The following is a 15,423-nucleotide window of genomic DNA, read 5'->3' as shown; positions in this document are numbered from 1 at the left end:
AATAGATGGATCCATATGATTATGATTTAGGGGAAGGAAGATTTAGGTTAATAGATGGATCCATATGATTTAGGGGAAGGAAGATTTAGGTTAATAGATGGATCCATATGATTTAGGGTATCTCAATTTAATGAGTCAGTCAATTATCTCATTGAATTCTATTATAATAATTTATATTGATAGATCATGATATAAAATTATATTATTATTCTACAGTTGATGTAACTACGTGATTCAGGTAGAATCATACTTTGTTCTACTTGACAATAATAGTCTTCATTTTTTTCCACCCCATGTGAAGCTAGCTTGTTTAATATGCATGCATGCATGCATGCATCCAAAGGCAATCTACAACTATTGGGACCATTTGAGCATCTACTCATATTCCAAACATCATAAATCAACTCCAGAAAAAGTGTGAACACGATGTGTTCTCCATCCATGTTCTCCAGACAAAAAGGATATCTTTACCTAGATCTATGTAAATCATAAAATCAACACACTTCTGATCATGGATTCAGAGAGATTAGTCCACGAATTTAAATCATCTTCACACGACCATACCATGATCAGATCTGCTGAGGAAGGTAATACTCAACGAGGAATCACATTATCTAACAGTTTCAAATCAACATAGTATCGAGAAGTTAGTCGAAAAAAGATGCATGTAGTTTCAAAGGCGCATTTACTATTCATGACCAGTGGCAACGAAACTGATGTAGTAAACACAGATTGCAGGGAACAAGATTTTCTCATCTAACATAATCATTATGATTCATCTGAATCGGAAAACTACCTCTTAGTCCCTTCTAATGAACTACAAACCATGCAACTATGAGACGAAGATGAGAAGACATGTTTTTTATAACACACTTCTTCAGTCCAGGACAGAAATCCAGCTGTATCTCTCAAACGGGAGGATTGTAGTTGTTGAAAGCCCAGCTGTAAGCTTTTTTGCAAAACCAGTATGTCTTGACTTAGGTACAATTGTAACAGCAAATAAACGGAGTTTGCTCATAACCACCAACTATTTGGTAACCAATATTTGTCAGGTACCAATAGATCATTTCTGACTGACAGGTGGTCAAAAGAAACATGTTATTGAAGAGAAACATCATGGAAAATGCAGACAATTTTTCCTCCGCAGGCCTACACCCTATTCGAGACAAGTAATTGGAGCATTTGAGATCGACTCAATTTTAAAGGATGCTGAGCTAGACAGCATGTAGGTCTTCCACAACAATCTCTTGCAAGGAAGCTGATTGCTGAATACCGTGAGATGCTTCAGCGGCTCTGGATGCCAAGGTCTGCATCTGAATCTCATTGTTATTCTTCTTGTCCTTTCGATGAAAATTCAGAAATGACAGAAAACCATATTGATGCTTCCTTTTTTCTTTAACTTGTGTTGCCCAATCATGCAGTGTATGCTGGACGGTTGCATTAAAAATAGACTCTTTGAACCCCTCACCCATCTGAACATGAGGAATTTAATAACTGAGAACAAAACTTCAATCCAGCAAAAGAGCACTTATTGTGAGTAGTGAAGCTGATATATGTGTTTACCTGGGTGACAATGGCATACAGAGGAAGAGTGCTATAGCTGCAGAGAACCTGAATGATAACACTGCACATACAAATGATCCAATTGTTTGTCAAAGAGTTAATACACCAGGAAAAACTAGGAGGAAAGTAGGAGTTTATTACCCAATGACAAGTCTTGGAATGAGGTAACCCAAACCTTCCATGATACATGAGTGAAATCCATAAGTGCTCTGCATGGTTTGTGACTAATAAGTGGCAAAGAAGACGATTGCAGGAAAAGTAATTGTATAATTGACTCACCCAGATCCAGAAGAAAAAGGCAATCTCAAAAGAATTCTGGAATAAGATGAACTGTATCAAGTAAAGGACAATTCCAGGTTTCTTGAACCAAAAATGCTCGTTAGATAGCTTCACATGTTGTGTTTCTCCTTTAGGACCTCGAGGCTTTTCTTGTAGCTCAAGAGCCAGCTTAGTTATGATGTGATCCAGCTTTGCGCCAACAACAAGCAAAAGCTGCATTTTGTCTAATCAATTCTAGATAATTGAATAATTATATATTGATCATTTAAATGCAAATACATCAACTGTTCTTCAACGATTCTTATGCCGATCAACATGTGGAAGCACGACTTAATAGGCTGGCCCATGCTGGCAATAGTGACATATGACTGGGCCAATACTTAGTGTATCCCGGTCTGCACAAGGGCAAACCAACCAGCATAGCAAGAATCATTCCATAGTAAAAAGTAACCAACACACCCTTATACCATGAAACAAAAATATTTGCTGCTCTTTTATTGTTCCAGTCCGCATATGCTACAAACTACTTAAACCTTGACAGAGATTTGAGTTATTAACAATGTGTTGGCACATATCTATTGGTTTTACTGAGTTCAGTATACTTACAATAAGAGGTAAGAAAGACAACCAAAAGTATGTATGCCATCCTGCATTAACAACCTGAATTAGTAAAAAAATGACATAGTTTGATGAAACTAAAGCATACAATACTATAGACTAAAATCCAATGTGGTATACTATTTAAACAACTCAGAAGACATGCTTATACAGAATCTTAAGGACTTCATATGGATATCCTTTGAAGCACAAACTCTTCAAAGAGCTTGTGGTGTCCATGTTATGTCCCTGTTGAACACCAATACTCAATGGATACTACTTGACATGTGTCTAATAGTTCAAATATAACTCTTGTACAATTTCAAGTATAACTCTTGTACAATTTACATACAGTATTATATGTAAATATTGGACAATTAAATCATCTTCACAAGGCTTCAGGATTATGCCAAATAATGATAATATGTATGTAAATTGGAAATTTAACTTACTCCCTAATTTTATGTTTGTGCCACAACAATACTGAGAAACAATGTTATGTTTTTATACAAGGAACTTCTTTTCGCCTGGACTGGTATGGACCCAACTGGTATGTACCAGTCCGAATCGATATGTGGACCCAGCTCATTTCGAGTGATTTGGTTTGAACATATATGAAAGAAAAAAAAAAAAAACTTTTTCACCCTAGTCACCCTAATCATGAGCCTTGATGCACGATCTCTTGTCGTTGTCTACCTCCCCATCACCCATCATGCATCACCAACTGATACATTCATCTTCTCCTCTTCCTAACCTGCCTCAGCTTCTTCCTTCCTCTTTCTCCTATGTCTCCTCTTGTTCCTTCCTCTTCCTTCATCGTCTCGTCTTCTTCCTTCCTCTTTCTCCTTCCCCCATCGCCACATCTTCTTTCTTTCTCTTCCTAAACCGCCTCCTCTTCTTCCTTCCTCTTCCTTCACTTCATCCTCTTCATCCTTCTTCTTCCTCCACCTCCACCTCCGCCTCCACCTCTTCTTTCTTCCCCTTCTTCTTCTTTCTCCTTCTTGGTACAGTGTACCATGTGTCAGTACACCAGTAACCGATGTATGTATCAGTCTGGCCAAGGACCAATACAGTATCCAGTACAGAATCGCAACCCTTGTTTTTATATTTGTGTATATTTCAAAGATTGGTGAATATTTGCTATTGCACTTATAAAGGCATCATTGTTACACTTAAGTTTTGCATATGAAGTGATAAGTGTTAAAACCCTTAAATTAGCCCCTTCTTTGAATGTTTGCATAGGCAGGTCTAAATTTGAACAGGTCTGGCAGTTTAGTGAAAGAAAGGTTTAACACTCTAGTTCTGTGGATCAAATCCCCAAAGGCCTCAAAATCCTGTAACAGTTCAAGCTGCAATGCAAGACACAAGCAAAAAGAAAAGATATTTAATATATTTTGGTTGTTCAGAGTCTTCAGACACAAATTTCCTCCCTTTTTCCTCAACTTTCCTTATACCTTTGGCTAGTTGCCTATGTTGACATGCTGAAATCTCATTAACACTGATATATCATACTAGTTTGCTAGCTGATCAAAATTCAGGTTGCAATCCTTGACTTTACATCATACTTGACGTCCTCATGAGAAAATATCCCTATCTTCTATGTGAGATCAAAGACGGCCCAAAACGGTACGAAATGAGTAGCACATACCGGTTTGCCAATTGACCAATATTCAGACCAGTCCGTTTCGGTGGTTTATTGATCAATATGGGATGAAACTAGACCGTTACCCATCGACATGGTCGAATTTCAATATGGTCAAATTGACTATTGGGGCTTCTTTTGGGCTTTAAATCCTCCTCCCTCCCCCCCTTTCACTCACTCTCACTCTCTCATTCACACTTTTTTTCCCTCTCACTTGTGATTAAACTTCCTAATTGGCGATCAATGGTATTGGGACTCAGATGTGATGGAATTTCTCTCAAATTAAAAGTATTTAGGTTCTTTATATATTTAATTTATCATTTCAATAATTATAAACATATTAATATGCATATTTACAAAGACTAAACATGATCAAGGTCATATGTTGTATCCCCAATTAGATCCATTCATTCCATTTAGCCCCCAATTGATGATATTTAGGCCTAATCATAATTGTTATTCGTTTTTTTATTATGAAATCATTAGTTGATTAAGTGCTTTTGTATTGTATTTACTGTGATTTATTAGAATTAGTTAGTGTCAATTTGATTGGTTTAGGCCCAATTAGCAGTCACTAGATATAATTCAGGCCCAGCTTGTTAATAGTTGTTTGATTATAAATTTATTGGTTGATTAAATTTTTTTTCTTGTATTTTAATGTCATAAAGTCTAATTAGACATAAATAGTATCAATTCTTACTTTTTGACCTAATTAAGGGTCATTAGGTCTAATTTAGGCTAATTATAGCTTATTCTTAGTTGTTTGCCTATGAATTTATTGGTTGATTAAATGTCTTTTCTTATATTTAATAAGCTTAAGGTCTAATTACAGTTAGTTAGTGTTATTTTGATTGGTTTAGTCCCAATTAGGGGTCATTAAGTATGATGTAGCCTTAATTAGTATTGTTTTCTTACATTTTGACCCAATTAAGGGTCATTAGGTCTAATTTAGGGCTAATTACAGCTTGCTTATTGCCACTTGATTATGATATTTGTAGGAAAATGACCCTAAAGCAACAATAAGGAGATCCAACTTGGAATCACGCCCATTGTTTAAGGTACCACTATCATTAACAGTGCAAACATTACTACAACATCGATCAGGGTGGAGAAATAATCCATCTGAAGCAACATACAGGCAAGGGATTTTCCGACATTGTAAAATGCCTCAAGGCTCTTCTAGATATTAGAAGAAAATTCAGCGATAGAGGAACTGATCTATAGAAGCAAGTTGAACAAGAAGACGAGCATTGGCATGCTAAGGAGGAACCGATCTATGATCAGTACAAGGGTCACGATGATGATGCCAACCTAGACCTTAAAGCTGACTTCTGTGCCTCATTGGTGCATCAACATATATACAAGGTGATTAAGGAGATCTAGCACAGTTCGAGCCAAACTCCAATTCGGCCCAATTGGATTTCCAATTGGACTCCAATTCGATCCTGATCAAACCAAACTAAGGTTAAGCTGGAATCCAAGCTCAAAGACCAGATTCAAGTCAGACCCAAGTCCTAAATGCATTAAGACTCTCCAAGTCCTAAAGACATTAGGATTCTCTAAGTCCTAAAGGCATAGGATCCTATAAGTCCTAATTACATTAGGACTCTACAAGTCCTAACCTAGCTGGGACTCCAACCCTACCTTAGCTATAAAAGAGAGAGAAGAGCCCTAGCATCCCCAAGTCAGCTCAATCCCAATCCTAGTAGGACTAGGATTGGGACAGCCTCCAACAGAAGACTCCTGCGGTTGAAAGGAGCTAAGGAGAAGTCCTAATCAGATTAGGACTTTGAATGCCCTAAATCTTATAAATCTAAAGGGCTGTAGCCCCCTTGAAAGCAATCCAAGTAATGCCCTCTTAGTGCCCAGCCAACCCTAGGCTGAGAAGAGAGGAGAGAGAGAGGAAGGAGTTTGCAAATTTAGCAACCTTTCTTCCTGTTTGCAGCTACCTTACTACAAAAATCTATTTTGAGTTGCTGCTAGCCTTAATAACTTCCAAAGAGACCTTTGGTAATAGCTATAAGAAGAAGACCCCAAGGCAGCCAAGAAGCAGCCCCAACCGGCCCTAGTTCTAGCTTGCGCCGAGAGCCAAAGGAAGAGTTCATAAAAGAGTTATGCCCTACAACCGCAGCCCCTTCTTCCTCGAGTTCCAACAACCAATGTCTCTTATCATAGTTTCATCTAGCTGCTGTGAGAAAACCCGAAGCCCTACCACCTGTTGTCCAAATCTCATGAAGAGGTTCCAACAGCAATAGAGGACGAGGAGATCGAAACTTGTAGTTATCCGCAATCTGTTGAATCTCGGATTTTGATGATATAATCAATTGGTGGGTTAATTGATCTAATCCATATTATTGAGTTAAGTGTGTAGGATTAACTACGATAACCAGAAAACATAAAGCAAGGATACCGGAGTCGAGCTCGATGGACGTTTAAGAGACCGAAGAATCATCGGAGATGCTGCCGGAACCATCCGAGAAGAAATCGGGAACGTGTCGGAAGTTCGCCGAAGAAATCGTCGGAGGCTCGCGGAGATCACCAAGAAGGCTCGGCTACTCGTTAAAGTCATCACAAAGATTGGGAGCTTGCAGGGAGTCCGTCGGAAGAAGTTCGTCGGAAAGCTCGCCGGAACAAGACTCGACGTTCGCGGTTAAAAAACTTGCTTAGGATGTTTTTTTTGTGTTATGTAGTTCACCTGTAATTAGGATTAGGATTAAGAGATAATCCTATATCCTGGTTAGGGGCCAATTGAGCCCAAAGTCAGATTTGGTTTGGGCTAAAATTAAGCCAAACCAATGAATCGGAAAGCCAGGCGGTGCCACCTCCTTGGCTGGGCGGTTGCATCGTCCAGCACCCGAGCGCTGGGCGGTGGCACCTCCAGCACCGGGAACCCTAAGAGAATTCAAATTTTGGAGCCCAAAATTTGAATCCTCTTGAGGCCTATAAATACCCCTCAAATCTCAGCTGAGGTTACAACTTTTGAGAAGCATTTTGATTGAGAGAAAAGTCTTAGAAAGTCTTAGCAAGTCTTGTTTTCAATTTGCTAGAGAGTTCTCCTCCTTCTTTTTTATTGAAAATTTGTAAGAGGTTGAGCTGCTTGTAAAAGGATGTAAGAGGGGTGTTTACCCTTCCATTTCAAGAGACTTGCTAGTGGAAGGTGGGAGCCTCATCGAAGAGGGGCCTCGCAAGTGGAGTAGGTCATTTGACCGAACCACTCTAAAAATCGGCGTAATCTCTGGTTTGCTTTTTATTATTGTCATTTACATTACTGCAAATCTTCTTACTGCTTTAGTTCCTTATTACTCTTGCTGCGCAACTTTAAGAATACGCCTTCAAGTTAAATTTCTCAAGTTTCGTTCTTAACGTACGAAAGATTTTGTTAAAATCGAAGTTTTAATCCGCTGCACTAATTCACCCCCCCCTCTTAGTGCCGCTCCGATCCTAACAAGTGGTATCAGAGCAAGGTTATCTCTCATATTTGGTTTAATACCCAAGAGAGATGGCTTACTCCGGCATGCAAGAGGGCCATTCTATTGCACGACCACCTTTGTTTAATGGGTCGGATTACACATATTGGAAGACTCGCATGAGAATCTTCCTCATTTCTATGGACTTTGAGCTTTGGTCTATTGTCGAGAATGGATTTCAAAAATCTTCTCTTCCGATGAGCGAATGGGATGAATCGGAGAAGAAGGTTTTTGCTTTAAATGCAAAGGCTATGAATGCCTTGTTTTGTGCACTAGACAAAAACGAATTTAATCGTGTTTCAATGTGTGATTCGGCTTTTGATATTTGGAGAACTCTTGAGGTCACTCATGAAGGCACTAGCCGAGTGAAAGAGTCCAAAATCAACATCCTTGTGCACTCTTACGAACTTTTCCGAATGAAACCAAGTGAGTCCATCGGAGACATGTACACCCGGTTTACGGATGTCATCAATGGACTCAAAGCTCTTGGTAAAGATTTTACTAACTTTGAACTAGTAACTAAAATCTTAAGATCCCTCCCTAAAAGTTGGGATCCAAAAGTTACGGCCATTCAAGAGGCCAAAGACCTTAAAGCATTCCCTCTTGAAGAACTCATTGGGTCTCTTGAAGAACTCATTAGGCCAAAGACCTACGAAATGACATGTCAAGCTCATGACGAGCTCGAGAACCCCCTTCCAAAGAACAGGAAGGATATGGCACTCAAATCACAAGAAGACCACTTGAAAGGAACATCAAGTGATGAGGACAGTGACACAATGACATTGCACTTTTGACTCAAAAATTTAAAAAATATTTAAGAAAGAACAGATTTAAAAATAATACAAAAAATAAATTTGAACAAAAGAAGGACCAAGTGATTTGCTATGAATGCAAAAAACCGGGACACTATAAGAACGATTGTCCTCAAGCCAAAAAGAGAACATCAAAGAAGAAGGCATTCAAGGCAACGTGGGATGATTCAAGCGCATCCGAAGAAGAGGAGTCCAACATCGAGCAAGTTGCTCATTACGCGCTAATGGCGTTAGGAGAAGAGGTATGTGATTTATTTAATGAAGATTTATCTTATGAAGAACTATCTATCGCTTTTCATGAATTATTTGATGAATGTAGAACTGTTAGCAAGAAGTTAAGTATCTTAAAGAAAGAGCATGCTTTGCTACGAGATAAGTTTGATAGTCTTCAAACTCCTCCATGCTCTAAGTGTGAGCACTTAGAAGCAAGTTTAAGGTTGGTAGCAAAGGATTAGATATGATCCTTGCACACAAGGGTCACATCGCAAATAGAAATGGAATTGGATTTGCAAAAGGATTACATCAAAATCCTACCACTTTCATAAAAGGACCTACATTACATGTTTCCTCTTATATGAAATGCAACTTTTGTTGCAAATCCGGACATATTGCCTACAAATGCCCATTTAGGAAAATTAATTCACAAAAATTAATATGGGTTCCTAAAGGAACTATAAAGAATTCAATCATAAATAACAAAGTTAGTGGGTCAATTTTTGAGGCACCCAAAATCAAATGGGTACCTAAAAATCATCCTCTTTTGTAGACAAACCCACAAGCTAGGAGCAAGAGATGGTATCTCGATAGTGGATGCTCAAGACATATGACTGGAGATCCATCTCATTTCTCTATGCTCACTAGCAAAGAAGAAGGGTACGTTACCTTCGGAGACAACAACAAGGGCAAAATCATTGGCAAGGGAACTATTGGTAACAAATTTAATTTTTCCATTGATGATGTCTTACTAGTTGATGGATTGAAACATAATCTCTTGAGTATTAGTCAACTATGCGATAAAGGTTACATCGTTAGATTTGAATCAAATATGTGCATTATTGAAAAACCAAATCATAACATGACTATGATTGCTTTAAAACAAAATAATGTCTATACCATCAATCTTGATGAACTAAGTAATGAAATGTGCTTCTCCGCCGTAAATGATGATGCTTGGCTTTGGCATAGGAGATTAGGCCATGCAAGCATGAAAACAATATCTAAGATCTCATCTCAAGAATTAGTACGAGGAATTCCAAATATAAAGTTTATTAAGGACAAAGTATGCGATGCATGTCAACTAGGCAAACAAATAAAAACAAGCTTCAAACCAAAAAATCAAATTAGCACTACTAGGCCATTACAATTGATCCATTTGGACTTATTTGGACCAATTGATACAACAAGTCTAGGTGGAAGCAAATATGCTTTTGTGATTGTGGATGACTACTCTAGATACACTTGGACCTATTTCTTAGCTCACAAAAGTGATTGCTTCAAGTGTTTCTCTAAATTTTGTAAACTCACTCAAAACGAAAAAGGCTTCATGATTTCATCAATTCGGAGTGATCACGGTGGTGAATTCCAAAACCGTGACTTTCAAAATTTTTGCGAAAGTAATGGGTACAATCACAACTTCTCAACTCCAAGAAATCCTCAACAAAATGGAGTAGTTGAAAGGAAAAATAGAAACCTACAAGAAATGGCAAGAACTATGTTGAATGAACATAGTTTACCTAAGTACTTTTGGGCCGAAGCCGTAAATACGGCTTGCTACATCATGAATAGAGTCCTAATAAGACCATCCTTATCCAAAACTCCCTATGAATTATGGAATAACAAAAAACCAAACATCTCCTATTTTAAAGTTTTTGGTTGTAAATGCTTTATTTTAAATGAAAGGGATGCTTTAGGAAAATTTGATGCTAAATCCGATGAAGGCATCTTTCTTGGTTACTCTTCCGTTTCTAAAGCTTTTCGGGTTTTTAATAAAAAAACTTTAGTAATTGAAGAGTCTATTCATGTAGTTTTTAATGAAATTTCCGATTTAAAGAAAAATGATTTTGATGATGATCTTGGTTTTGATAATTTGAATTTAAATGAACCCTCTCCTCAAAATAGCCATTTGAATGCATCTTCTTCCGAAATTTCTTTACCAAAAGAATGGAAGTATGTAGATGCTCATCCAAAAGAGCAAATTATAGGAGATACATCAAAAGGGGTTCAAACTCATTCTTCTTTCAAAAATTTCTGTGCTAACGCCGCTTTCCTTTCTCAAATTGAACCTAAATGCATTGACGAAGCCTTAAAAGATGATTTTTGGATCATTGCAATGCAAGAAGAATTGAACCAATTTGAGAGGAATGAGGTATAGAAGTTTGTTCCTAGACCAAGTGACCACTTAGTCATAGGTACTAAGTGGGTCTTTAGAAACAAGCAAGACGAAAATGATATCGTGGTTAGAAACAATACTAGATTAGTGGCCAAAGGTTTCAACCAAGAAGAAGGTATCGATTACGAAGAAACCTTCGCTCCCGTGGCTCGATTAGAAGCCATAAGGATGCTCCTTGCCTATGCTAGTAGTAATAATTTTAAACTATTTCAAATGGATGTTAAAAGTGCTTTCTTGAATGGTTTTATTTCCGAAGAAGTATTTGTCGAACAACCTCCCGGATTTGAAAATTCTCTTCTTCCTAATCATGTATTCAAATTGACTAAAGCTCTCTATGGCTTAAAACAAGCTCCTAGAGCTTGGTATGAAAGGCTTAGTTCCTTTCTTATTTTAAATAATTTTACCAAAGGCAAGGTTGATACTACATTGTTTATTAAACATTTTGAAAATAATTTTCTTATTGTGCAAATTTATGTTGACGATATTGTGTTTGGCTCTTCGGATGAATCACTATGTGAATCATTTGCCAAATGTATGAGTCTTGAATTTGAAATGAGTTTAATGGGTGAATTAACTTTCTTTTTGGGATTACAAATCAAACAACTTAGTGATGGTATATTTCTTAACCAATCTAAATATACATTAGAATTGTTAAAACGATTTAACATGGATAATTCAAAAGCAATAAACACCCCTATGAGTACTGCGACTAAGTTAGATATGGATGAAAATGGTGAAAGTTTCGATCAAAAAACATATAGGGGAATGATAGGTAGTCTACTCTACCTCACGGCGACTAGACCGAATATTATGTTTAGTGTAGGACTTTGCGCTAGGTTTCAATCTAATCCTAAATTATCTCATCTTAAGAGTGTTAAAAGAATATTTAGGTATCTTAAAGGAACTCCAAATTTAGGATTGTGGTATCCAAAATCTGAAAAATTCGATCTAATAGCTTATGCAGATGCCGATTTTGGCGGATGCAGGATAGATAGAAAAAGTACATCCGGAACATGCCAATTTTTAGGACATGCACTTGTTTCTTGGACTTCCAAGAAACAAAATTTAGTTGCACTATCTACGGCGGAAGCCGAATACATTGCTGCAAGTGCATGTTGTGCACAAGTAATTTGGATGAAAAATACATTAGAAGACTATGGAATTCACCTTGAAAATATTCCCATAAAATGCGATAATACTAGTGCCATATGCCTTACTAAAAATCCAATTCAGCACTCTAGAACTAAGCACATCGACGTTAGGCATCATTTCATACGCAATCATGTTCTTAACAATGATGTTGTTCTAGAATTCATTGACACAAAGCATCAATTAGCAGATATATTTACAAAAGCTTTGAATGAAGACCAATTTGAATTCATCCGAAGGGAATTAGGCATGCTAAACTGTCCCTAAAATGAACTTCACAAAAAGGACTCGTTCTTTTCCCTTCGTTTATGAATTTGAATTCTTCCTTCTTCTTCAATTCAAAATGATCCATTAAAGTATAAATTATGATCTTGAGGGAAGAAGCTAAACAAAAGGAAGGAAGAAAATTTTTTTTCTTTCCTCCGCGTGATGCCAGCGGTGGCACCGCCAAATCCGGCGGTTGCACCGACTGGCGCTCGGGCGCCAGGCGGTGACACCGACCAGTTTGGCGGTGACACCGACCAAGTCACCCTTTTAACCCGAGGGGTTAGGGCCGGCGGTGACACCGCCCCCAACCCGAAGAAAGACCTCTCAAAACCCTCTCCCATTCCCTCTAACCCTCATTCTAACTCTTAGAAACATTGGAGAAGGATTCTTGGTGGTCCAAGCTTTCCATCTCTCAACATAATCTCCACGAGGTAACACTTGAAATCCCTCTTTTCTTTTCTCTTTCTCTTGCTTATTTTTCACAATTTCATCATCATGTTGTCTAGAAAATGGCTCCTAAGAGATCAAAAGGAATAAGGATTGAAGGAGATTCATATAACCATGACCTTTTTAGATCAAAAGAGGTAGCCCTTAGCTTTCCAAAATTTGAAACACGATGTGTCCATAAGGGAAAATACATTAATTTGGATGAATTAGAGGACTTAGAACCCATTAGGTGGTTTGCACACCTAGAAGCTCTACCTCTACTATAAATAGATGAACCAATCTATCCACGGTTAGTGAGATTGTTCTATGCCAACCTATATGAAGACAATGATAGCCTAAGCACTTACATTCTAGGAACACCCATTAGAATATTTGACAGCACCATTTGTGAGCTAATTGGCATCACTGAAAAAGATAGGGGATGCTATTTTAAAGGTAAATGGGACGTCAAAAAAAATAGGAGCAACCTATTCCGAAGCCGTGAAAACAATTTTTGCAAATCCAAACCTTGACTTCCTACCCAAGAGCTGTGAACACTTAATGCCTTTCAACTCTAAAATTCTTCATCACATTATCACAAGCATCATATTCCCCAAACAATTTCATCTTGACGAAGTAAGTCAAATAGAGATAGGAACCATGTATTGGATTATGACCGGTCAGCATAATTGTTTCGGGTACTTGATTCGCCAACACATGCAGGAAATTATGACTAAAGATACTATATTGCCATATGGGAGGTTAATCACTAGAATTCTTCATGCCTATGACATTTGCATTCCACCCGATGAAGAATCTATTCAAAATGATCGATATAACATAATAAATAAAAACCTGCTGAAAAAACTTAGGTGCACTTTTAGCAATGGCATATGGGTTAGGCAGCCTAGAAGGACGGATCCAATTCCTACACCAATAGAACAACCCGAAACACCAATTCTTATGGGAAATGAATCTCCTCCTCCTAGTCCCTTTGGAGCAGCACCTTCAGCTCCTGTTTCCTCCTCTGAAGATATCATTATGGCGGAGCTATCTCAGATCAAATCACAGCAAGAACAAATTCAGAATCAACAAGTTGAAATTTTGAAGACACTACGACAGATGAATGAAAAAATAGATATCATGTATCAGCACTGTGGATTACCTCCTAAGGATTAAATTGATGTATCTTTTTATTCTGTTCTGTTTGCTTTTAAAAACAAGTTCATGTTTGTCATCGATTGTACGATAACTGATCTTTCCTTTAGATAACTACTGTCTTAATCTGCATAGATGATGATGTCTTTTGGATAAACTATTTCTGGCAAATTTGAATGATGAACTTTGATAAATGCTAAACTTTTTTCTATGATCATCAATTAGCTGGCTTGTCTCTTTTTGTTGATGACAAAGGGGGAGAAGTGATGACTTACACTAGAACGATAGCATGACTAATATGAATTTATATTGATATCATTGAAAATCCTTATCTTCTGTGTGATATGAATGTCTTATATGACTTGCAAATCCTTGAAAATATCACAAGATTGATATCATGAAATTTATATTGAAAATCTTTATCTTCTGTGTGATATGAATGTCTTATATGACTTGCAAATCCTTGAAAATATCACAAGATTGATATCATGAAATTTATATTGAAAATCTTTATCTTCTGTCGTAGCAAAATTCGTCCCGTATCATTTAACTTATGATTTTCATCGAAGTTTCGTACTTACTATTGTTTAATGAGGATAACGATAAAGTTCTACGATTAGAACTTATCGGGTTATGCTTGAATCCAATGGGATGGAATTCAAGTGTTTTATATCTTCTCATAGTATGGCATATAGATAGGGGGAGTTATGTTTAACTCCATCATCAATTGATTGTCATCATCAAAAAGGGGGAGATTGTTGAATCTCGGATTTTGATGATATAATCAATTGGTGGGTTAATTGATCTAATCCATATTATTGAGTTAAGTGTGTAGGATTAACTACGATAACCAGAAAACATAAAGCAAGGATACCGGAGTTGAGCTCGATAGACGTTTAAGAGACCGAAGAATCATCGGAGATGCTGCCGGAACCATCCGAGAAGAAATCGGGAACGTGTCGGAAGTTCGCCGAAGAAATCGTCGGAGGCTCGCGGAGATCACCAAGAAGGCTCGGCTACTCGTTAAAGTCATCACAAAGATTGGGAGCTTGCAGGGAGTCCGTCGGAAGAAGTTCGTCGGAAAGCTCGCCGGAACAAGACTCGACGTTCGCGGTTAAAAAACTTGCTTAGGATGTTTTTTTTGTGTTATGTAGTTCACCTGTAATTAGGATTAGGATTAAGAGATAATCCTATATCCTGGTTAGGGGCCAACTGAGCCCAAAGTCAGATTTGGTTTGGGCTAAAATTAAGCCAAACCAATGAATCGGAAAGCCAGGCGGTGGCACTGCCTGGCTGGGCGGTGACACCTCCTTGGCTGGGCGGTTGCACCGTCCAGCACCCGAGCGCTGGGCGGTGGCACCGCCTGGCTGGGCGGTGGCACCTCCAGCACCGGGAACCCTAAGAGAATTCAAATTTTGGAGCCCAAAATTTGAATCCTCTTGAGGCCTATAAATACCCCTCAAATCTCAGCTGAGGTTACAACTTTTGAGAAGCATTTTGATTGAGAGAAAAGTCTTAGAAAGTCTTAGCAAGTCTTGTTTTCAATTTGCTAGAGAGTTCTCCTCCTTCTTTTTTATTGAAAATTTGTAAGAGGTTGAGCTGCTTGTAAAAGGTTGTAAGAGGGGTGTTTACCCTTCCATTTCAAGAGACTTGCTAGTGGAAGGTGGGAGCCTC

The 15,423-nt window shown here is 37.9% G+C and overlaps 1 protein-coding gene across 5 annotated transcripts in view; it reads right to left on the bottom strand.

Annotated features, from left to right (window-relative positions):
- Positions 1–842: 842 nt before the first annotated feature.
- The window catches only part of LOC103978185 (MLO-like protein 13), a 28,943-nt gene continuing 14,362 nt past the window's right edge, over positions 843–15,423 (bottom strand). For all 5 annotated transcript variants that reach the window (XM_065127303.1, XM_065127309.1, XM_065127296.1 and 2 more), the window contains 5 exons: positions 2,449–2,489; positions 1,843–2,055; positions 1,705–1,772; positions 1,564–1,624; positions 843–1,472 (listed from right to left, as the gene is read on the bottom strand). In XM_065127303.1, the coding sequence (XP_064983375.1) occupies positions 1,215–1,472; positions 1,564–1,624; positions 1,705–1,772; positions 1,843–2,055; positions 2,449–2,489 (641 nt within the window). In that variant the 3' untranslated portion in view covers positions 843–1,214. The remainder of the gene's footprint in view (positions 1,473–1,563; positions 1,625–1,704; positions 1,773–1,842; positions 2,056–2,448; positions 2,490–15,423) is intronic.

The sequence above is a fragment of the Musa acuminata genome, chromosome BXJ1-3 (assembly GCF_036884655.1).
Source record: "Musa acuminata AAA Group cultivar baxijiao chromosome BXJ1-3, Cavendish_Baxijiao_AAA, whole genome shotgun sequence".
Classification (NCBI taxonomy): Eukaryota; Viridiplantae; Streptophyta; class Magnoliopsida; order Zingiberales; family Musaceae; genus Musa; species Musa acuminata.
The sequence above is the reverse complement of the archived record's forward strand: the minus strand, read 5'-3'. Positions and strand labels throughout refer to the sequence as shown.